Below are 23,197 nucleotides of genomic sequence, written 5' to 3'. Positions count from 1 at the left end.
TTCCCATTAAAATGAGGCCACAAGCCAGACTGGCTTGCAAACCTGTTTCTCCCAGTGTTATTGCTGCCTTCCTTCTTGGAATGCCAGAAGTGTGTGTGAGTCGTGCAACTAGATAGGAATAAACCTCTTTTGAGCACCTTTTTTTTTTTTTTTTTTGAGCACCTTTTTTTGTAAGGGTTCTGTGATAGGAATTTAACAGCGACTAAGCATCAGCTATGTTCCAGCCCCCTTGCTAAGCCCTGTGCTAGGAAGCAGTGTAAGTGAGGAGCACAGGTCTGGTGGGAGACAGGTGAGGCTGGTGGGGGCTGTGGTGAGCCAGAAAGCACATGCCTCACCAGTGGTCTGTTCCGCTCAAGCCCGTTTTCTAATTTTTCAAGGGAACCTGGAAATTGTGTGTGTGTGTGTGTGTGTGTGTGTGTCTGTGTGTGTGTAACTTTTCAGTAAGCTTTGTGTGTGTGGCTTAAATAAAACACATCTGTGGACAAATTCTGGCTGAGGGCCTCAGTTTTGTTACCCTCCCTTACTGATGTGCTCATCCTTGGCAAATTATTTGATAACTCTGAACCTTGGTTTTCCTATCTGTAAAATGGAAGTATTGCCAGCCTGATAGGGTTGAAGGGACAGTTGGCTGAGATGATGTATGAAATTGGTACTCCAGAAAGGGGATCTTGCTCTCTCCCCGCTGCTTTGTCTCCATGGGGTTTGCCTCTGACTCTCCGTGGTTCACGAGGGAGCATGGTTGCGAACCCCTGTTTCCTGGCTCCTCTGCACAATTCCACTCACCATATGGATCAGGATGCTGATGTCTTGTGGAGGTCTGCAGTCCTGTTTGACTCTAGATTACGAGAGCTTGAGATGGTATGGCACGCAAATTCATCTGGATGTCTAGGCTGCATTTAAAATACTTAAATCTGGGAGCTGTGAAACCAGGAAAGAAAGCCTTTCATAGAAAGTAGACATAGATGCTGTCTGTCATGGAAGAAACACGGATTCTCACAAATCTTTGACATACAGATCGATGCATACTTAGTAAACTGCATATTTTTACTTTGAATTAATTTCAAATTCACACAAAATTTGCAAGAATAAAGAAGTCTCATCTACTCTTTATCTAGATTCCCTTACTGTTTAACATTTTGCCACATTTACCTTAAAATTCTCTCTCTCTCTCCATATGTGACTGACCCCTGAGCAACGTGGATTTGAACTGCACAGGTCCACTTACATACAGTACATTACTATAAATGTATTTTCTCTTCTTCTTGGTTTTCTTAACATTTTTTCCCCTCCAGCTTACTTTATCATAAGAATACAGTATATAATGTGCATAACGTTGAGAATATGTGTTCATCCATTGTTTATGTAATCAGGAAGGCTTCTGGCCAACAGAGAGCTATTAGTAGTTTGGTTTGGGGGGAATCAAAAGTTCTATGCAGATTTTCACTGGTGTAAGGGATCCAGAGCCCCTAATACTTACATTGTTCAAGGCTCAACTGTATATGTAGATTTACATGCAATATTTTTTGAACCATTTTTTCCAAAACATGTAAGTTGCATGCATCATGTTCCTTTTGCCTGGAGTGGTTTGATGGGTACTTGCTATCAATAAGAATGTTCTCTTACAGAATTGCATTAGAGTTATGATATTTGGGAAATTTAACTGTCATACAATATTTTTTGTCAATTCTCCACTCATATGCTAATTTTGTCAATTGTCTTGATTTTTCTTTATCAATGTTTTTTTCTTTCCTTTCTGGTAAGGGGGCCAATCTGGCCTCATAGATTACATTTGGCTATCAGGTACTTCCATTCTCTTTCCATCTGGAACGGTTCCTTAGTCCATTCTTCAAGACATTGACATTTTTAAGGGATATGGGCAATTGTTTTATATTCTATCCCTTGATTTGGGTTTGCCGGATACCTCTTCATGAGTAGGTTGAGATTGAACCTTCTCAGCTGGAAAACCATGAGGCTCACGGTGTCCATTTGCTCCTCACTGGTGGTGTTTAGCCTGACCACTTGGCTAAGGTGTGGTCCAGCATTTCCGTGACAGAAATATTGTTTTTATTCCTTTTGTAATTAATGATGTGTGAGATGGCATCCTGCCTTGCTTGAGGTAGAACATTCTCACCGTATCTTGATGATGATGTGGCCGTGTTTGAGAATGAACGGCTTCATTTGACTTTGTGGTTGAGTTCATGAGGTTTCAATTTGCCATTTTCTTACAGCAGTACAAACACCTGTCACAGAATACACGTAAACCTAACTGTGTTACGAAAATACTGGTGTGATATTTCTGGAAATGGTCAACTGATTTTATCAGACGAATACAAACAAATATTACATGCCGGAAGGGACGATAGTCTTACGTGTCATCTGAACTTCCCACAGAGTTGTGTTTTGGATTCAATAACGTGGTATAAGGTAAAGAAACAAAATAACTTTCCTCTTGGTATTTTTCTTCTTCCTTAAAACTCACTTGCTTTTTAGTTTTAAGTCGTATCTCTTAAGGCAGAACTGGTAAAGAGATTTGTGTATCTGAGACATATTTGTTAGGTGATTGTGATAATTTTACTCTGCTAATTATTGATTTTAGAATTTGTGGTTATTACAGTTTTATGATATTTTGTTACTTGTATTCAGCTCCTCTCCACAATTACAGTTTTCAGACCATCCTCAGTTATTTTTTTTTCTGAATAGATTAATTAGTTTGTTTGTATGGGTGCTACATGCCCATGATTTAATAATCAGAAAGTATAAAAGTGTGGCAAGTGTCCTTCCCGCTTCTGAGCTCTATTTGCCCTGAACCCATCACACCTCTCCTAACACATGGCCACTGTTAATAGGTGCTTGCATTCTCTGCATTATTTTTGTATAATGCTGTACAAGCAGTGAAACTGTGTCCTTGTCCTTCTAGTTTTACACAGAGAACCCTAAACCTACCTTTCTGCACCTTGGATTTTCACCTTCAAACATTCTCTTTTCTTGGCTCTACTGGCAGATGATAGTGTCTAAGACATAATCCTAGGCACGGAGGAGCACAGGCTGGTTATTACAGATTGGATTCGTTTTCCTGTCACTCTGCTTGTTAGCACTTGCCCATACAACCATCTGGGTGGTGAGGTTCCTCTGTGGAAAGCTTTTATCTACCGATTCAATTTCATTAATGGAGATAGGCTTATGCCAATTTATTTCTTCCAGAAGGAGTTTTGGTAAGATTCCTTTTTTGGTAGGAAATCACTCATTTCATTAAAGATTTCAGATACTCCGGCATACAACTTTTATTATCATTGCTCTTTTCATGTCTGTTTCTGCAGGTAAGATTCTTCTTTTAATCCCTATTACAATGTATTTCTCTCTCTTCACTTGATTAGTCTCATAAGAGAGTTGTCAGTTCTATTATTTATTTTCAAAGAATCAAATTTTGGCCTTATGCATCCTATTGTATGCTTCATGTTCATTTACTTTGTTTCCACTTTCCTGTCTCACAGAACCATGGCAATGAGTATCCTTATCCCTGTCTTTTTAAATTTTTTAAGATTTATTTATTTATTTGGGAGAGAGAGAGAGAGAGAGAGTGCGCAGGGAGGGGTGGCAGAAGGGGAGAGAAGGAATCCTCAAACAGACTCCATGCTGAGCAGGGAGCCTGATGGTGAGCTCAATCCCAGGATCCTGAGATCATGACCTGAGCTGAAATCAAGAGTTGGTCCTTTAGTCAACTGAGCCACCCAGGCACCCTTTATTCCTGTCTTTTAATGCACATCTGCCAATGTAAGAGTTTTTTAGGGTACATATTGCTTAGCCTTCTGACTGTTAGACTGTAGGGTATGTATATGAATGAAGTATTCAATTTTATTGATGCTACCAAGTTACTTGACAATATTTTATATCAGCTTATACTCTTCCTGCAATATTCTGGGCTCCCTAACACCTTATGTAGAACTTTGCATTATAAGGTTTGTATTTTTAAAAATCAGTTTGATGGGTACAATTGTTACCTTATTGTTGTTTTAAATTGCTTTTCCTTAAAAAATTTCTTAATTTTTCTTAATTAATTTCTTAATTAATTTCTTAATTAATTCCATTAATTATTACTGAGATTGATCAACTTTTTCATGTTTACTGACCATTTTTGAATCCTCCTCTGAACTTCTGACTCTTATCTTCCGCCCTACTTATTTTTTTTCACTTTTCTTACCATTTCATCACCGACTCACAGGAGATTTTATATATTTGTGTATCCTGGGCACCAATATTTGGAATGCATGAACATTTTCATTGCAGTATAGCATATACATAGAAAATGCATAAAACAAAAATGGCCAAGCTTGATGGTTAATCAGAAGGTGAACATACCTGTGGCTACGCCTTCCAAAGATCAAGGTCAAGAACTAAAATACCACCAGAAGGCTCACTTCTGCCATCTTCCAAAAACAATGCCTCCCAACCTCCCTGACTTACAATAGCACAGATTAATTTTGCTAGCTTATGAACTTTATTGAAATTGAATCCTGTTGTTTGTAGCATTTTGTGTCTGGCTTGCTTGGCTCTGTAGTAAATTTGTGAAAATCATCATTTGAAGTTAGAATTCGTTTGATCATTTTTTTAGGGCCGTGCTTTTAGTGGTTCGACCAAACCACGTGGCCCTTTCACATCCCAGTTGACCACTTGAGAGTTTGGTGAGGATGCTCCTCATTGTGGAGCCCTGGCTCTAGCTTTTGTCCCTGACACACCATAGATCTGTCAAAAGCCTGGTCTGATCAGTCTGTCCGCCATCACCTTCAGAATCACTGGGGAGAGTTAGTTCTAAATACCTACTGTTCCATTAATGAAAAGTTCATCTTCATAGACTTTGTAGTTACCACCTGTGCCTTCTCCACTTGCAAGGCTAATAATACCTGTCCCTTAGGTATTAGCTTTAGTTCAGTAAGTTTCTAGTGAATAGGTGGATGGCTTCTGAGTTCTTTCTACCTCCAGTATTTTTCACTTTTTACTTGAGCAAAAATTCACTTTACAATTATATTTGTAGGAGTCAATATAACCTTTTTCCCCCAACACTTCCTTATGTATCAACTATTGGGCCAGTGGAAAAATTACACAGGTATTCCTTTAATGTGTGTCAAGATATATCGTAAACACTCTGCATACTCTCTCTCATTACCCTCCTATTAGCCTTGGCTCTGACCACAATTTAATTATTAACAATAATCCTGTTCAATGTGGCGTCTGGTTGGCTCAGTTGGTGGAATATGACTCTTGATCTCAGGGTTTTGAGCTCAAGCCACATGTTGGGCATGGAGTCTACTTGAAAAAAGAATTTTTCCTCAAAGTATTCTTGTTCTGTTCAGAGGGTGTTGACTTCCAGGCTACAGTCCCCTCAGCTTCAGTTGGCTCTGACTGGAACATTACCCTTTTTCCAAGTCCTGCTTTGGCTTTCTCTGATTATGGTGAGTCTTAGTTCTTCTCTGTGGCTTCTGTAGACTCTTCCTCAAGCATCCTGTCTCCCACCTTGCAGCCTTGCCATCCTTACCTCCTGGCAATGGACCCTCTTGACAGTAGGACTCTTCTGGAATTTTTTCTTCCTGGCCTAAACCTGTTGTGGTCATAGATTTGAAAGCATTTGACATTTGTAGAGAAGTAAATTTTTAAAAAATGATTTTATTTATTTATTTATTCATGAGAGACACAGAGAGAGAGGCAGAGACATAGGCAGCAGAAGAAGCAAACTTCATCAGGTTTCTGCAGGGAGCCTGATGAGAAACTCAATCCTGGGATCACGGCATCATGACCTGAGCCAAAGGCAGATGCTCAACCAGTGAGCCACCCAGGTGCCCTGAGAGGTAGATTTTTAGAACCAACTTTGTTACTACCTCAGTGTTAAGAGGAATGGATTTTTTTTTTTTTTTTTTTTTTTGCCTTTTTTAAAAGCACTTGCTTGGACTAATCTTCTACTCACTGAATCAGATTATCCACGGATGAAGTTCAGGCATTTTTATTTTTAAATCTTTTTTTTAAAAGATTTTATTTATTTATTCATAGAGACACAGGCAGAGGGAGAAGCAGGCATCATACAGAGAGCCCGACGTGGGACTCGATCCAGGGTCTCCAGGATCATGCCCTGGGCTGCAGGCGGCGCCAAACCCCTGTGCCACCGGTGCTGCCCGGCATTTTTATTTTTAAAATAACTGCTCAGGGGCCCTGGGTAGCTCAGTTGATTGAGCATCAGGTCATGATCTCAGGGTCATAAGATCAGGCCATCTTAGGTTCTGTACTCAGGGAGGACTCTGCTTGAGATTTTCTCCCTCTTCCTTCCTCCCTCCTTCTCACCCTACCTCAAATAAATGAATGAATCTTAAAAAAAATAAAATAACTGCTCAGCTTGAGAAGACAAGAGGCTAGGAGCCAAGCAATATAAAGAGGAGAGATTCTGAAATTGTCCAACCTATCCAGATTCAGTGACATCAGTTAGGGCTCTGTTTTTGTTACGATCTAGTTGTCAGATGTTGAGTCGCTATTTGGGCTGCAGTGTTTTATTCTGTCAAATGAAAGTATTTAGAGCCTATTATCTGCCTGGATCTGTGCCAGGAAATGCTTCCTGGAGGAGGTGACTGTTGTGCCCTTAAAGACTGGATAGTAAAAAAAAAAAAAAAAAAAAAGACTAGATAGTAATGAAGCCAGTGGGGAGCAGAGGGAAGGATGGCAATTAAAAAAAAAAAAAAAAAGCAACAGTTGCAAAGGTATCAGGTGAGAGGTGAGAGAGAATGGTGTTTGGGGGCATTGGTTAGAGTTTGGGTTCCGTGTCAGAGTGGAGTATGGTGATGTTAGGAAGTAGATCTTGTAGGCTAAGCTCCTCAGGTCGTCACTGCTATGAATACATTAGAAGGGTTTACAAATGGTGGCATGTGGATCATTAAGGCTATTTCAGAAATTTAGTGACTACATGGCCTCAATGTAGGAGAGTGTATGATGTAGAAGTGATGGAGTGAGGGGAAAGGAGGGGAGAGTATGTGGAGGGAACTTATTCCTGGTGGACCCTCTTTTCTCCACCAGTTGGAAGGGGATGTTAGGGGGAAATTTAGAAAAAACAGCGTAGGTAAATAAGTGAATGAGAGAGTCAAAAGCAAAGAATTTCTAGGGTGAAGATCATGAACTTGTTGAGATGCCAAGGTGAATGTTGATGGGATTGTCTCCTGTAGTGCTCATCGGGCTGTAGGCATGGAGGCGGGGGTGATGGAACTGACACAGATGGGGTTTTGTAGGCTTAATATACTGGAAGAATCAAGGGTGACTGTACTGAGGAACTGAAAGGGGGGAGCAAAGTAATGGCCACATGATGGGAAAGAAAGGAAGGCTTGAGGGAAAGTGGTAATTCAAACAAAAGACAGGGATTAAGGGGACTGGTTCAAGGTGACAGAAAAATGAGTCTGATAGAAAGTTCAGGTAGAAAAGTCCATAATGAATATGGTGGCTAGCTGCTCACTATCCATGGTGAGCCTCTTTAAATCAGGGCAGCTATAAATAATAGAACAAAAAAAGAACAAAGCAACTCAAACACCACCTGTGCTTTCCCAGAGTTCCCTACAGCTCAGGCTGTGGATGTGAGTCAGTTTCTTCAGCTGGCTTCCCTTGAAGGGCTTGCGTGAGTATGGTAGATCTTCCTGCTTTTTCTGCCCCAGAGCACGCATGTGGGGATTTTCTGTGGCCGTGTCCCAGGGCCCAGAGTCTGGCTCTGTGGGAGTGGAGAGGCAGTGCATATGGCTTCCGATGGGTTTATTGGTGTGGCTCCTATAGAAGTGGCATGACTTTGCACACTACAGTTGCATAGTGGCGACCCCTGGTCCCTGACTTGGAGTGTGGTGTGTTTCAAGTCTTGATTTCCACCTTACAGCTGTGGTGGAGGCAGCAGGTGTCCTGTGAGCTTAAGTCTGCAGTGAAATTCTGACTTAGATCTCACTCCCTGAATACCTCTGAAAATTTTGTAAGCCCCTAACATGCTGCTTTAAATCCCTTTCCCACCTGAAACAGGTGGAATGTTTTTTGTTTTCTGCAACTAAATTCAGTCTGAGGAAAATGGCCTTCTAGGTTTGTTTTGGAGAGTTAGTGAAATAACTTATCCATTGGGCACTTAGTTCAGTGTGGGCACATAGTGCTTACTTGATAAATAAATATCAGATATTATTCTTTGGTTAAAATGAGGGCATGGAAGAGATGGAATAATAAGAAATTATCATCAGAATGGTATATTTGTTTTTAGGAATTCAGAGACATAGTGGTTCTGGATAATGAAAAAGTCCAGCTTGTAGCTGGGAGAGTTGAAGACCGAGAGGAGTAGAGGTGGTCCTTGAAATTGAGATGTTATAGAGGGAAAGGTTCAGGTATTAAAATATCCATTCTCAGAGGTAGTGAAGTGTTCACATTTGGAATAGTATTTTTTTTTTTTTATTCCAAATTACCTCTCAATACAATGATTTCTGCTCCACCACTGTGCTAATTCTATGTTTGCTGAGATCATTCTCAAAGACAAATATAATCATGTTATTCCCTTGCTGGGAAACCTTCAACGTTCATCCCCTTCTTCATGGTTTTCTGTTATTGAGCTGCTGGTTGCCTAACCAGTTCTGTAGGCACTGCATGTCAGCCAGAATGCTCTGGGGCCACTTTATGTTTCCAATCATTGTACAGATTGGGTTAAAGGTGGTCCTTCTTGGTGCTTGAAAGACAAAATGCATTCAAATGTTTGCTGCTATTATTATTAATATTTTAAGTTTAAATCTTATTAATAGGATGTTGCCCACAAATTTTTAAATAAACATCGAGGCCTTCTGAGAATTTAAATTCTGAAGTGACACATGGTGGATTACAGTAGAAGCAGTCCTGTGTTACCATGAAGGAAGAGAATGGCTCTTAAGCTATCAAGGCCGCGTTTTAATATGATGAAGTATTTGTACATCTTGAAAGAAAGAAGGAGTTGATTAGAAAGGGACTGATCAATGATAGAAACATAGAAAGGGGGGTTCAGAGATTGCTATTATATGAGCTCTCACTCTAAAGAAGAAGTTTAAGAAGTTTTCATAGTCAAAGGACTTAATGCTTTTTGTTTGTCTCTACTCTAAAGAAGGTGGCATCACAGTATTGGAATCAGATGCCTTTACCCATCTGATTCTTACTAGTAATTCCCATTCTATTTGGTAAGCAATTGTCTAATTATAATTGGGTTTCCCAAATAGGGAATGATGTAAGACTCCTAGAATTTCGAATTGTAAATAAATGCTCATTCTGGCATGAATGAGTTTCCTCTTCCAAGATGGATCCATTCACACCATTCCAAGGTGAAGAATGGGCTCTGATGCTGAGCTAGCTATAGCTGACTCAGTGACGAGAGAGCTGGACAGTTGGACAATTAAATTTTTATTAGGGGTTATAAGTTTGTCTCTATATTATGATTGTGAGCTTCTAAGGACATAGACCACATCTTATTCCTGCATGACAGGGCCTCTCACAGCCTAGCAAAGAGCAGGAACCTGAATGCTTGAACGAATAAAATGGACTTCTAACCCAAGAACTCACTGAGTAGAGTGGCACTTTCTGAGGAAAGGAGAAAAGTTTTGGGAGAGTTCAGAGTGGGTCTGTGGGATGCAAGAAGTGGCGATTAGCATGAGAATGTGAGTTCTGACAGGACAGATGGATGTTGAGGCCTGCCCTGTGGGTGGTTGCTGAGAATGACAAATGAGAAAGGCATTCCTGAGACTAATCAGGCCTCAAGTTGATTTGGTGTTCTTGTTATTGGGGTGGAAGCACAGATGATGTAACAAGTTACATGATATCTGCTCATAAGCCTAGTGACATACTTTGACTATTATTGTTCAAGCCTTCAAGCAGAATGTTCTTGAAGAGTTATTTTGGACCTCTGTAAAGTCCAACCCAATAGGTGAAGAAGGTGTATTTGGGCCTGGAAAGCAGTGGAAGCAGTCAATAATCAAGTGGGCTTGCGATCTTGGCATAGGGGCTTGGCGCCATGAGATGGTGGTCCACTGGGAGATATGGGCCTCTGTGGGTGGAGGGCATTCCTGCCTGTTCACACCCTCCTACCGCACCCCTCTGTGGGCCCCATGTAGTCCTCCTCCATGCGGTCTCCCTTCTAGCTCACCTATGCCTCTATCTTCCCAACTTCCATTAGACTTAATATTTACAGCACTCACTGTAGCCTGTAGCATATCCTTTGTCGAATCCGCAGATATCTTTTTATCTATCATCTATCTATCTATCTATCTATCTATCTATCTACCTATCTATCTAGATACAGATATTGTCTTCAGTTAGATTATAAATTACCCAAGACCTAGGGATCACATATGTTTGTTTCTTGCATCTCCCTGCAATTCATAGGATGGTGCTAACTAGAAATATAACTGATACACAAAATACTCTTTGAATTAAAATATACGTGTATATATACATTTATATTTAGGACTGTAAAGAGATTAAAGAAGGACGGTTTATTCGCTGGGGAATAAAGCTTTCGGTGAGCAATGTTTCAGCAGAAGATGGAGGGAACTATGCATGCCAAGCCCGACTGACACACACAGGGAAACACTACACTGTTTTAAACAGCATCACTGTGCGTATCAGTAAGTATGCTCATATCCATTGCCTTGGCTTCTTCTTGGCTTTGTGTGAGATGGCTGGCTTCTCGGGCAATGGTAATTCTTAATCTTGATTTTCTTGAAGGTTAGTGGGCTCTCAAACTTACCATGTTAGAATCAGAGGGTAGAAAGAAGAGGGCAGAGGGCATGAGCAGTTTAGTCTCCTTATCTGGAAAAACAACACTCAACCCTCTTGGTATGAAAATTAAATGACAGCATGTATGTAAAGTGGGTACTGGGGTGCCTGGCAAAGTGTAGGTGTTCAGGAGGTGGTAGATATTACTGTTCCTCTTATTTTCCTCAGCTGTCACTGGTATGACCACTTTGCTGGGCCATTCCAGCTTTGGCCTCCCCTGCCTGGGGTATGCAGAGCTCCAGGATACCTGATGCTCATGAAGTGTCCGTTCTCAACCCAGAGCAGCCAGTTTGCTCAAACATATGACCTGGAGATTTGAAAACAGAATCTTTAGGGTAAAAGAAATCCTAAAGATAATTTAACTTAAGCCGTTATTTTTTTTTAAAGGTTTTATTTATTTTTTCTTGAGAGAAACAGAGAAAGGCAGAGACATAGACAGAGGGAGAGGCAGGTTCCCTGCAGGGAGCCTGATGCAGGACTTGATCCCAGGACCCTGGGATCACACCCTGAGCTGAACGTAGACGTTCAACCACTGAGCCACCCAGGTGCCCCATTAAGCCATGAATTTTATAGTCTCAGGAGGGGGTGACTTATGAAGATTACAAAGCTGGTCAGTGAAGAAACAGGACAAGGATGGAGGCTTTTGGTGCCCAGATGAGCACTGTTTCTTCTCAACACATTCAGTGAGGAGTTCTTGCTATGTTGCCTTTTGCTCTTTGTTAGTAGACAACTGTCTTTTCTGTTTACTCATCTAAATGGAAAGAACTGAAGACTGAGTATTTCTTTAACTGGGATCATCCTGTCTGTCACTAATTTCTATCAGACTTCATAATACTGGGTGGTACCTCGCAATTTCTTGGTGGTGTGGCTCTCTTGGGGCATGTGTTCAGCATGAGTGGCTTCCTACTTCTCACCTGGAACCCTTTAATTAAGAAAATTAATTGTATTACATTTTATGACTTCTATGCTCTTGAGTTTTGTGTTACCTGTTATCTCTCCAAATATATGCACAAAAGATTTTCTTCTTGACTATCATGCTTAGTTTTACATTGGTAGCTGAAGGAATTCTTTGAAAGACAGAATGAAGACTACGTCAAGAGGTCATTGAATTTCAAATAGTCTATATTTCATGTTATTGCTGTAAACACTTATTTATGACCTAGTTCATGCCCCAATTGTTAGAACCTGTTAATTAAACCAAACTAAACCAAACCAAAACCAAAACCATTGTTTCTTCTTTTGAGAAGCTCTCAGCTTGGTGGTAGTGGAGCTAAAGATATAAATGAATCATCATTTCACATTATGTAGTAGGGATAGAGTTATAGATAGAGTTGTAGATAGTGTCTGGGGGAACAGGAAAAGAATCAGGAATAGCCACAAGAGTGGCAAGGAAACGGTCTGAATTTTGAAGGAGTCAAGTTTATAAAAGTAAAGTGTGAGAGGCAGGGCAGAGAGTATAGTATAACAAAGCATAGAAGTGTCTACCAGCATAGTTTGCATTGGATTTAAAGCTAATTTTATTAGAGCATACGTAAGCATGGGGAAAAGAGTGCTGGGACCTGAGGCGTTAAACAGGGTCAGGATTTAGAGGCCCAGTTACACTGAGGCTTTGCCATGCGGCCGCTGAAGAGCCCTTGGATGAAGAGTGACGGGGCTTTGTTTGTGATGGATGAGACCAGTCTTGAGATGGTTGAGCAAGAGTTGAGGAGGGTCCTGAAACCTGTAGTCCGCTTTGGCAGCTGCTGCAACAGCCAGTATTGAGAAGAGTGCTGATAATCTGAACTTGAGTGAAAGTAGCAGGCGATTCTTCAGGCAGGAATTTGGTGGCTCTTTGCTGGCCACCATCTTGTGCGTAGTAGAGACAGCCTGAGAAGAAGGAAAGCAGCCATGACTGCTGCTCTGATGGAGCTTTGAAGTCTGAGCAGGGAAGGGAGGCAGAGATAAATCAGATAGTCTGCTCATGAGATGTGTAATTACCAAGGAGATTAATGCAATGAAGGAGTGGAAAGTGTGAGATCGAGCAGACAAGGACCTATTGAGAAGGCAGAGGGTCAGGGAAATCTTCTTGATAACAGCGACACTGACGGGCAGGACACATTACCTGAGTGATGGAGTGGGTGAGATTTTTCCAGACTGAGGGAACAACCAAAGTAAAGGCCCTGTGACAAAAACAGATCATGGTATATGTGAATAATAGGAAGGAGGCAGGTTGGTTGGAGCAATGCTAGATAATGAGGTTAGAGAAGTATCCAGGACCAAGAATTGGTAGGAACATGGAATCCAAAGCAGAGAGTATGGAGTTTATTCTAAAAACAATGGTAAGTAGCCAGAGGGGTTGCAAGCAGGAGTAGCATGTGACTTGCAGGCCTGAAAGCTCAGCATGGCTGCCTGTGCCCAGAATGATCCCTATAGAACAGGAGTGGCAGGTAGGAGACAGGTACAGAAATGCAGGTAAGATATCAGGTAGGCACAGGCTACATGGTGGCACTGAAGATGGAGACATGTGGATGGGTTCAAGGTATCTGAGGAGGTCAACCTCACAGGGGTTAGTGTTGGATTGAATATGGCATTAGGGATGTGGCAAGGTCAAGGGAGCTAGGCCTTTTGGCATATGCAGCAGACTGGATGGTGATATAATTCAATGAAATAATATAACTCTAGAGGGAAACTGGATTTAAGAGTGAGATCATGAGTTTGGTCATGGGTTTATGTTGAGTACTTGGAGGTGCCCACATGGAGATGTCAAGTTGACCATGGCCATGGTCTAGAGAAAGGTCTGGAGATGCAACTTGGCCTAGATGATAATGGAAGAGGTGGATATGAACAAGACTACCAAGGAAGGACTAGAAAGTGGAAAATAGAAAGTTTAGCCATGAAGAAGGAGGCACTCATGGAGACATGTTAGGAGATGAACTTTGTCTGACTTACTGATTGATGATTTGAAGAGGTGAGAGAAGAACTGTTGCCTAGAGTGACTTCCAGATTTTAGTTGTGTGTGATCTGGTGCAAAGTGATACATTAACTGGCTGGTGATGACCTCTGTCTGGGACACAGTGAATTTGAATAGTTTGTAGGACGTGCAAGTAGTATTGTCATTATAAAGGACACAAGGTTTTTCATTTTTCTAACCTTCCCTTTGATAACATCTCTGTGTCCCATCCCAAGTAGAGAGGAAGAATGTGGGGTGAGGTGGTTGATTGTTAGATGTTGGTGGGCAAATGGGGAAAGGAAGTAGTAGAAAAACAAAGGGCTGGAAAGTCAACACGAGGGGAGATAGCTCTACAGCGGAGTGGAGGAATGAAGGATCTGAAGAAAAGCAGAAGAGAACAGGATATAAAGAATATGGAGAAGCAAGGGATGGAGGATGGAGCAGTGAGGAGCAAAGATAAAACATTAGGGTCATTCTCTCTCTCTGTCTAGGACCTAGACCAGAGCTTGGCCTAGGGCCACTGCTTACAAACTATAGTTAGATTATTAGGTAGTGAGATTTTATTACACAATCTTAGCAGTTTATATATAAAACCCAGAAGTGAACTCTCCCAGTAGCCCAGCTTTTAGGTTTTTCCTTAGCAATTTAATTATTTCTGGTTTGAAAATATGCATTTATGAGATGGTCATTCATCACACCATAGGTTTTGTTCTTTACTTGACTAATGTTTATTGAAGGCCTGCTCAGTGTCATGTTTTTCTTTACACAATTGTGGTATAAATAGTTGGGAATGTGTCATACATGATTCTAATGCAATTTCACGTGGATATGATTTCTTAGCAGAAACAAATGGATATGCAGAAAGAATTCCTAAAATCATTTATCCGAAAAACAATTCAATTGAAGTACAACTTGGTAAGTAAAATTATTGGAGTCATTGAAATCACTAAGGGCAGATTAATATACATGTTTAATATAGAACCAGTTGAATTTCATTGAATGTACTGAAACTTGATAAAACATTTTTAAAATTCATGTAAAAAAGGTTGGAAAAATTTAGCAAGAAAATAATTGCATAGAAGAAATAAAGAGACCTTTTCTAGTAAATATTAAAGTGTATTTAATTATAAAACAACAATAAATAAATACTGGTATTTGCATACAAATAGAAAGATTAAAACAACATAATGGAAAACAATAAGTAGATCCTAGAATAGAATATACAAAAATCTCATAAAGGAGATTTGTGGTTTAAAAATGTGTAGAGAACAGTATAGTTTATGTGTGATATTAGTATAACTTGTTAAATGTGAAGAATATGAGGCATAAAAATGGATTTTTGATGAATTAAAGAACTATGTATAAAAATAAGCCCACAAAAGTACCGTTAAAAACTAAGATAAATCTATATCTAACCTCTGAATGGTGTTCTTTCTACACATAAAATTAATAGAAGAAATCACAGAAGATTAAAAATTAGACTAACATAAAAACTGTAAATGTCTGTATATAGGAAAAATGGTAAAGTTAAAATGTGAATGAAAAACTAGGAGAGCATATTTGGAACAGAGACATCAAAAAACAGGTAATATCATTTCTGTACAAAAATACCAACAAATCAAGGAATAGGAATAAGCTAAATGAGATAAATGAATAATTCACAGGACCAAAAAGAAAAAAGACTAACGAAATATGAGAATATAGTCATCTACAATAAAAGAAACATGCACTAAAACAATGATATCTGTGAAATTGGTAAGGATTAAAAAATGTATAATACCAAATATTACCAAGGATAATATAGAGGGTATTCTAATACATTACTGGCCATGAATATGAGCAATCCCTTTAAACCATTTGTGTTTAAAGCTTTCCAAAGATTTTCTGTCTCACACAGAGTAAAATTCAAAATCCTTGCATTCCCAACATGGCTCTCCATGGCTGACTTCCCCTTGCCAGTGCTTACATTGGTAAGCTCACACTTGATTGCCCTGGCATACCTGCTGTTCCTTGACCATCTCAAGCACAGTTCTACCTCAGAGACTTTGCACTTGCTGTTCCCTCTACTTGAAATGCTCTTCCTCACACAGCTTCGTGGTCTCTTCCTTCACTTCCATCAGATCATTGATGAATGGCATCTCACTTGACCACCACATTAAAATAGCACACCTCTGGGGCGCCTGGGGTGCTCTGTCAGTTAAGAGTCTGTCTTCGGCTCAGTTCATGATCTCGGGGTCCTGATATTGAGCCTCACATTGAGCCCCATGCTGAGCTGAGTGAGGAGCCTATTTCTCCTTCTGTGCCTCCCCCTGCTCATGCTCTCTTTCTTGTTCTCTCTCAAATAAATAGATAAAATCCTTAAAAAAAAAAAATAGCACACATCACTCACCGTTATGCTCTATCCCCTGACCTTTCTCTATTTTTTGTAAAGTACTTTTCACTACTTCACCTATTTTGTTTTGGTATCTCTAATTCTATTTAAATCAGTGTTCCTTAGGAGCTGGCTTTTTCTCTGGTTTGTTCCTTCCTATATCACCAGTGCTCAGAAAAATTTCTAGAACATGTTCAAGAAATAGTTGTGAGATAAATAAATGAATGGACTGGTATAAACTATGTAGAAGGAAATGCCAGTATGTATTCAGAACCTTCACAAATATGTATAACTTTTGTGATGTAAATTCTAGGTGGTAAATTCTAGATGGTAAGCCATATACAACAGAAACAGATCCCCAGGGCCCCAGGTATAGATAGATAGATGATAGATGACAGATAGATAGATGATAGATAGATAGATAGACAGATAGATAGATAGATAGATATTAATTGTGCTTATTATGTTCAAGGAAGGAAAAGAGATGATTGGGGCACCTGGGTGGCTCAGTGGTTGAGCATCTACCTTTGGCTCAGATCATGATCCTGGGGTCCTGGGATTGAGTCCCTTGTCAGGCTACCCACAGAGAGCCTGCTTCTCCCTCTGCCTATGTCCCTGCCTCTCGCTGTATGTCTCTCATGAGTAAATAAATAAAATCTTAAAAAAAAAAAGAAAATATATGATTGCAATTTTCAAAAGACAACTGTAAACTTTAAAAAAAAGAATATTAAGTTTGGAAAGGAACAGGTAACTAAAACCAAAACTCAGTGAAAGCTTTAGTAGCATATGAGACATCTGAAAAAGAATTACCGAGTGAGAATATAGGTCAAGAGAAAATGGCTTAAGCACAGAGAGACAAGAGACCAGAAGTTAGAGAGGTTACACAGAGCTAACATGAATATAATTGCAATCCCAGAAGAAAGAGAGAGAAAATGGGAGGAGAGGCAATATTATTTAGGTGATAATCTCAGAATGTTCCAAAATGTAGACATGTTCATGTAAAGGCCCCGGAAGCTAAGGAGACTCAACAGGACAAATAAGACCAGAGCTACACCTTGAAATACCATAGTGAAACTGCAAACAAAAACAAAGGAAAAATATCTTAAGAGTTGGGGGAAAAAAGAGGGAAAAAAGCCCTTTGTGCACAACAATACGCCCACTGTTGGAATTTTTCATGAAATAATGGAGGTTGTCAGCTGAAAAAAAAAATACTGCTAATTTTATAGTGAGTGAACATATGACAAACTAAAAGTGGCAAAATTTGCCAACCACAGTCTTACACTAAAGGAGCTACTCCAGTGTTCTTTAAGCAAGAGGAAATGATTCCAGATTGTGAATCAGCTGCGTAGGAAGGAAGGAAGGAGCAAATGTTGGCGTAAATATGAAAAAATCCAAATGAATCTTGGATGCATAAGGCAATAATGATGACGACTGTTTATGGAATTTAAAATATATATGAAATTGGAATTCACAACCACATTTGCCTGTATGCTGGAAGAAAGTTAATTGCTATTGCATCCAAAGACTTTAGATTCTCTTAGAGAAAAGAATATAAATATCAATAATATCAGACTTTGATAAGTTCAAAGATCTATGTTTTAATATTTACAGTAACCCTAAAATAGTAATAATTTGAAAAATACAGCATTATATGGAACAATGAAAAATAATCAAGAGGAAGATAAGAAGGAATAAAAAGACAGCAGGAAAAAAAAGACTGATACAGGACAGATGCTACAAATAAAAAAATATTTAAGATAGTTGATTTAAGTGTACATTTGTTACCGATTGCACAATGGACCAAATGCTCCGAATGAAGATTGTCATACTGGATTTGAAAGAAGAAATCATAACTCTGGGCTGTTTATAGATGCTGGAAGAGAAAAGATTAGAAAATGATATATGGTATAAACACTAACCAAAATAACTTTGGCATAATTATGCTAATATCAAAGTAGATCTGAAGGTAGAATGCATTATTAGAGGTAAACAGAGATGCTTAATAATGATTAGAAGTCAATTGTGAACCTGTAGACACATAATAACTTGGCCTTAAAAGTGTGTGTGTGTGTTTCGTGTGTGTGTGTGTACACATGCAGAGAGAGAGTTAGGTCAGGATTACAGGGAGAAATTAAGTCCACACCAATAATGGAATAATAATAATGGCAGTTTGTAAGATAGCTGGTAGAACAAAGCAAACAAGACACCCTATCATGACAAACAAAATGTGCCCAACAAATGGCCTAATGTTCATATTCTAGAGCCCTGAGGCCAATGACTATAGATTACACATTTTTTCTAAGTACAATGAAATGTTTAATAAGGAGCATCTAGGTGGCTCAGTCAGTTAAGCATCTGCCTTCAGCTCAGGTCATGATCCCAGGGTCTTGGGATGGAGCCTCGAGCTTGTGCTCTCTCTCTCTCTCAAATAAATAAAATCTTTAAAAAGAAAAAAGAAAAAGAAAGGAGAAATGTTTAATAAAATTGACCATGTATTGGCTGTAAAGATTGATTTGCAAAAATCCAACTGATTGAAATCATGTAAACTATATATTCTCAGACATAAGACACTGACGTTGGAAATATGTAATAAAAAGACAATTAGAATAACTGTATAGGTTGGAGAGCAATCATATAAAAAACCCTCTAGCCCATGTATAAAAATAGAAATCAGAAAATAATTTGAGAATGAATACTCATGAAAGGATTACACCAAGGTTGGTGGGATACAAAGATTTGCTCAGAGCATGATTGATAGTCTCAATTAGAAAAGTAAGTTAGTTGAAATATCCATGAGCTGCACGCTCACCCCTGAAGACAGAAAAGGAGAAGCACATAAATCCAACAGAAATGGAAGAAACAAAGTGAGGAGTAATAGCAGAAAATAGTGAGATAGGAAATGAACATGCAATTGAATGATGAACAGAGAAAGATGTTGTTTTTTTGAAAAGTGGAATGTATTTGCCAACCCCCTGAATGATTAAGAAAGGGAGGAAGGCACAATCTGAAGGAAAAAGAGGCCATCACCATCGATCATATACAGTTGAGAAAGATCATAAAAGAATGTTCTGGAAAACCTAGCGCCAAACAATTTGAAAATCTAAAAAGAAGTGGGCTATTTTCCCTAAAAACCAGTGCATAGGATCTGGCACAGGAACATACAGATTCCAGAATAGGCATATGACTGTAAATGTAAAATCTTGTCACAAACAATTCTAGATCCACTTGGCTTTCCTGGTGAATTCTGCAAAGCATTTAATAAAGAAATTTGACATATTTAAACAAATTGTTTCACAGCATAGAAAAAGAAGAAACAGCCGCCGTTAACTCATTTTATTAGGTCAGGAAAATCTTGACACTCAAACCAACAAAAATGTTGTTACAAAGGAAGTTTCCGGCCAATCTCATTCATCAACATAGATGAAAAAATTTAAGCACATTATTAGCATATTTATTTGACAGCAAACCCAAAGGGTGATACATTGCAGTTAAGTTGGGCATACCTGAAGCAATGCCAAATTGCTTCACATTAGGTAAGTCATCCTTTTATTTTACATTAATAAACTAATGGAGAAAAAATAATACACTTGTAGATACCAAAAAGTCATTTCAAACACCTGAACAAGGAATTTATTATTAAAAAAAAAAGAACTTTTAAAACTAGGAATTGAAGAGAATGTCTTTCATCAGATTTTTAAAAATTTATCTTTAGAAGCCTATAGAAGAAACAGCATACTCAAGACTGAATTATTAAACATATTTCCTTTGTTTTGAAGGAGAGCCAAAATCTCAACAGATTTTATTTTTTGCTGAATTTGATAAGTCGATTATAATGTTGGTATGGAAAGGTAAAGACTGAATAACAGGGATCCCTGGGTGGCGCAGTGGTTTAGCACCTGCCTTTGGCCCAGGGCGCGATCCTGGAGACCCGGGATCGAATCCCACGTCAGGCTCCCGGTGCATGGAGCCTGCTTCTCCCTCTGCCTCTCTCTCTCCCTCTCTGTGACTATCATAAATAAATAAAAATTAAAAAAAAAAAAAGACTGAATAACAGTCAAGACATTTTTAATGACAAAGAACTAGCTGAGGGTATCTGTACCACCAGCTTTCAAAATTTATTAAAAGGCTACCATAGTTTAGACAGTGTAGTTTTGACACAAGGATAGACATTGGTTAGAATTGAAGGCCCAGAAATAGATCCACCATATAACGCACTTGATTTTGGCAAAGCAAATGCTGCTCCAGGCAAGGTGTGATCTTTTCAATAAATGGAACTTGACAATGGGAGGGAATACAAAATAAAAGAAAAATTGACTCCCTTCTCACACTACTTATAAAAATTATTTCAAGTGAGTTATAGATCTAAATATGGAAGTCCAAACGATGCATTTCTAGAAAAAAAAAAAACTTCACGCTGTGACAGTTTACAACAGAGGGTATCAACATGGCCATGGAAAGTATAAAAAAGTGCTCGACCAGGTGCAATCTAGGGAAATGCAAATTCAATTCACTTTGTGATGTCTCCACACATACATCGAGATGACAAAAATAGACTGACCACACTACACACTGTTGAGTGTGTAAAGTAACCAGCACTCACCCATACTGCTGGTGGAAGTGTAAATTGGTACAACTGCGTTGGAAAGCAATTCGGCCTCTCTTTTAAAGTTGAAGGTACGTGTGTCATCTATGATCTACCAATTTTACCGGTAGATAGGTGTGTGTACCCGTCATGTACACGGGTGTGTAAACGTGAAAGGTGTTCACTAGAGCCTCAGGAGGCACGCAGGAGGGAGCTCCTAGCAATCTTACTCGTTGAGGCAAACACTACAACGATGCAGATGTGTGCCTAGCGGCAGCCAAATAAATACTAATATATTCTCTTCTCTGACTGGAGCACATGTACGTGCAGCGGCATGGGTGAGCATCACAAACAAAATGTGAGGCAATGGAAGCTACAGTTCAAGTATGAGTGGGTAAGCGATAAAGTATAAAGTAGGCAAGGGACTGGTGAGAGGCTTCTGGAGTTCTGGCAATATACTGTTTTCTTGGGCTGAAGGTGGTGTGGATGTGTCTTTTACATTTATCTTCTATACTTTTTTTAGTACATATGTGTCATAGTTTACGATTTAAAAAAAAAAACACCTTATTTCCACCTAGAATAAAGAAACACGAAGTATACTGTGTAGAAATACAGTATTTTTTTAAGGTAGAGTAAATAGATGGAATATATTGGGCCCATGGAGCAAAATAAAATAGAAAATAAATAAATATAAAAATATAAAATTATTAAATATAATTTGTGAATGTGTGTGATGGAGTCAGGATAGGAGTCACAATTGGTGAAGTTGAAATTTCACTGGATTTAGAAATAGAAAACCAGGGTTCATGTCTCATTTCCTTCTCAAATGTGTGACCTTGGGCAAGTTACCAATCTGTCTGAACTTCAGTGTTCTCATCTGTAACATGGACACTGCTGCACCTCCTCTTTCCTGATTATAGGACTGTTTTGAAGATTAAAAGACTGAAGGAGATGATGTGTGTGAAATACTTTGCAAAGTTCTTTGCTAAGTTTCCTAAGACTGGTAGGAGTATTTGTGTTCCTGATATTGTAGAGGTCATCGGCCAGAAGCTGGTGATATTTGGCAGCATGTGGATATCTCTTTACAGATACACACCCTGGAAGGTCATTTGTCCCTTATGATCTGTGTCCAGGGAAAGAATAAAATAGAGGAGCACTGACCTCCAGGGGGAATTTTTAATAATCAAAAGATATTCAGAATATTATTTAATCAATTGCTTTTTTTGTAGGCTTTTCATGTAACATTTATGAATTCGTTCTTATAGGCTCCGCCCTTACTGTGGACTGCAACATCACAGACACAAGGGATAACACAAATCTCCGATGCTGGAGAGTCAATAACACCTTAGTGGATGATTACTACAATGAATCCAAACGGATCAGAGAAGGATCTGAGTAGGTGTTGGGTTTTTCAGGCTTCCCTAAAAGCTGGCAAGAATTCCTTCACTTATATTACATTGGTGCTAGTCCTGCTTTTTAAAAATGCTTCTCACTGACGCCTCCTAACTTCTTTTGGCTTTGTCTCTCTAAGATCTCCTCAGGGCTATGCGGGGCAGAGCACCTGGTTCAGAGAAGTGTGAGGTGCTCATGTTCTCAATCCTTCCTACATCCTAGTTAGACAGAGAAGGCAAAGCATCAAGCATGGCCTTCACACACCAAAATCCATTACTCACAGCTACTCCGCAAAACCAGCCTCACTCCTGTTTGGTTTTATCATGAGCCATAGATCTTCAAGACTTCAGTAGTGAAGCAGGCAGCAGCCTGGGGGCTTTGCGGGGAGACAGGATTTCATCATTGGCTACTGGCATGGTAGAAAGCCAATCTGTGGTGGCACGAATTGGGTGGCGTAAAGCAAGACCAGTGAGGCCAGAGGGTGGAAGAATTTGTGCTGAGTCCCGCAAGGTAGTGAGGATTAGTAGAGAGGAGCAGGAGAAAGCTCTGGAAGGCTGAGGATGCCGTCTGTCACAGTCCAGAAGAAAATAAAGATCTGGAACGGCACAATCCATGCACCTCGCTGAGCTAGAGTGTGAAGCCTTCTCAGGGTAACAGGATGGCCCCAAGTGTTCCCTGGAGAGAGAATTTTATTCTCAAGACTGAAGATGATACACTGTGTTGGGTAACTGTGACTCACATATAATTGATTGGCTTCTCTTTTTTACAGATCCCACATTCCTTTTCAGAAACATATTTTTTACACAGTGAACATAACCTTCTTGGAAGTGAAAATGGAAGATTATGGCCACCCTTTCATCTGTCATGCTGGAGTGTCAGCAGCATACTTTATCTTAAAACTCCCAGGTAGTGGTTTGGTGGGGTACATGCCGTTCAGAGGGTTCAAAATGATGACAAGGAGACATTGGGGGTGAGGCAGGAAGGTGATATTCAGGCATGAGTTTCTTGTTTGGAATTTGATGGTTTTAAGCTCATTTGCAGAGGCAGGGGGTGAGGGGGCATGCTCCGGAAGGCAATGAATGACCAACTCAAGAATTTCCAGCCATCACTCCTGTCTACTTACCAGGGGCTTTATGAGTCTCAT

General features: G+C 39.5%; 1 protein-coding gene across 4 annotated transcripts in view; it reads left to right on the top strand.

Moving 5' to 3' along the window:
* Positions 1-23,197, top strand: part of IL1RL2 (interleukin 1 receptor like 2) — a 44,050-nt gene that overhangs the window by 2,602 nt on the left and 18,251 nt on the right. For 3 of the 4 annotated variants that reach the window (XM_077914938.1, XM_077914937.1, XM_077914940.1), the window contains 5 exons: positions 2,229-2,424; positions 10,469-10,628; positions 14,549-14,623; positions 21,927-22,056; positions 22,823-22,959. In XM_077914938.1, the coding sequence (XP_077771064.1) occupies positions 2,229-2,424; positions 10,469-10,628; positions 14,549-14,623; positions 21,927-22,056; positions 22,823-22,959 (698 nt within the window). The remainder of the gene's footprint in view (positions 1-2,228; positions 2,425-10,468; positions 10,629-14,548; positions 14,624-21,926; positions 22,057-22,822; positions 22,960-23,197) is intronic. The other variant, XM_077914941.1, reaches the window with a different exon arrangement.

This window comes from Canis aureus, chromosome 11 (assembly GCF_053574225.1).
Source record: "Canis aureus isolate CA01 chromosome 11, VMU_Caureus_v.1.0, whole genome shotgun sequence".
In the NCBI taxonomy this organism is placed as follows: domain Eukaryota; kingdom Metazoa; phylum Chordata; class Mammalia; order Carnivora; family Canidae; genus Canis; species Canis aureus.
The sequence above is the reverse complement of the archived record's forward strand: the minus strand, read 5'-3'. Positions and strand labels throughout refer to the sequence as shown.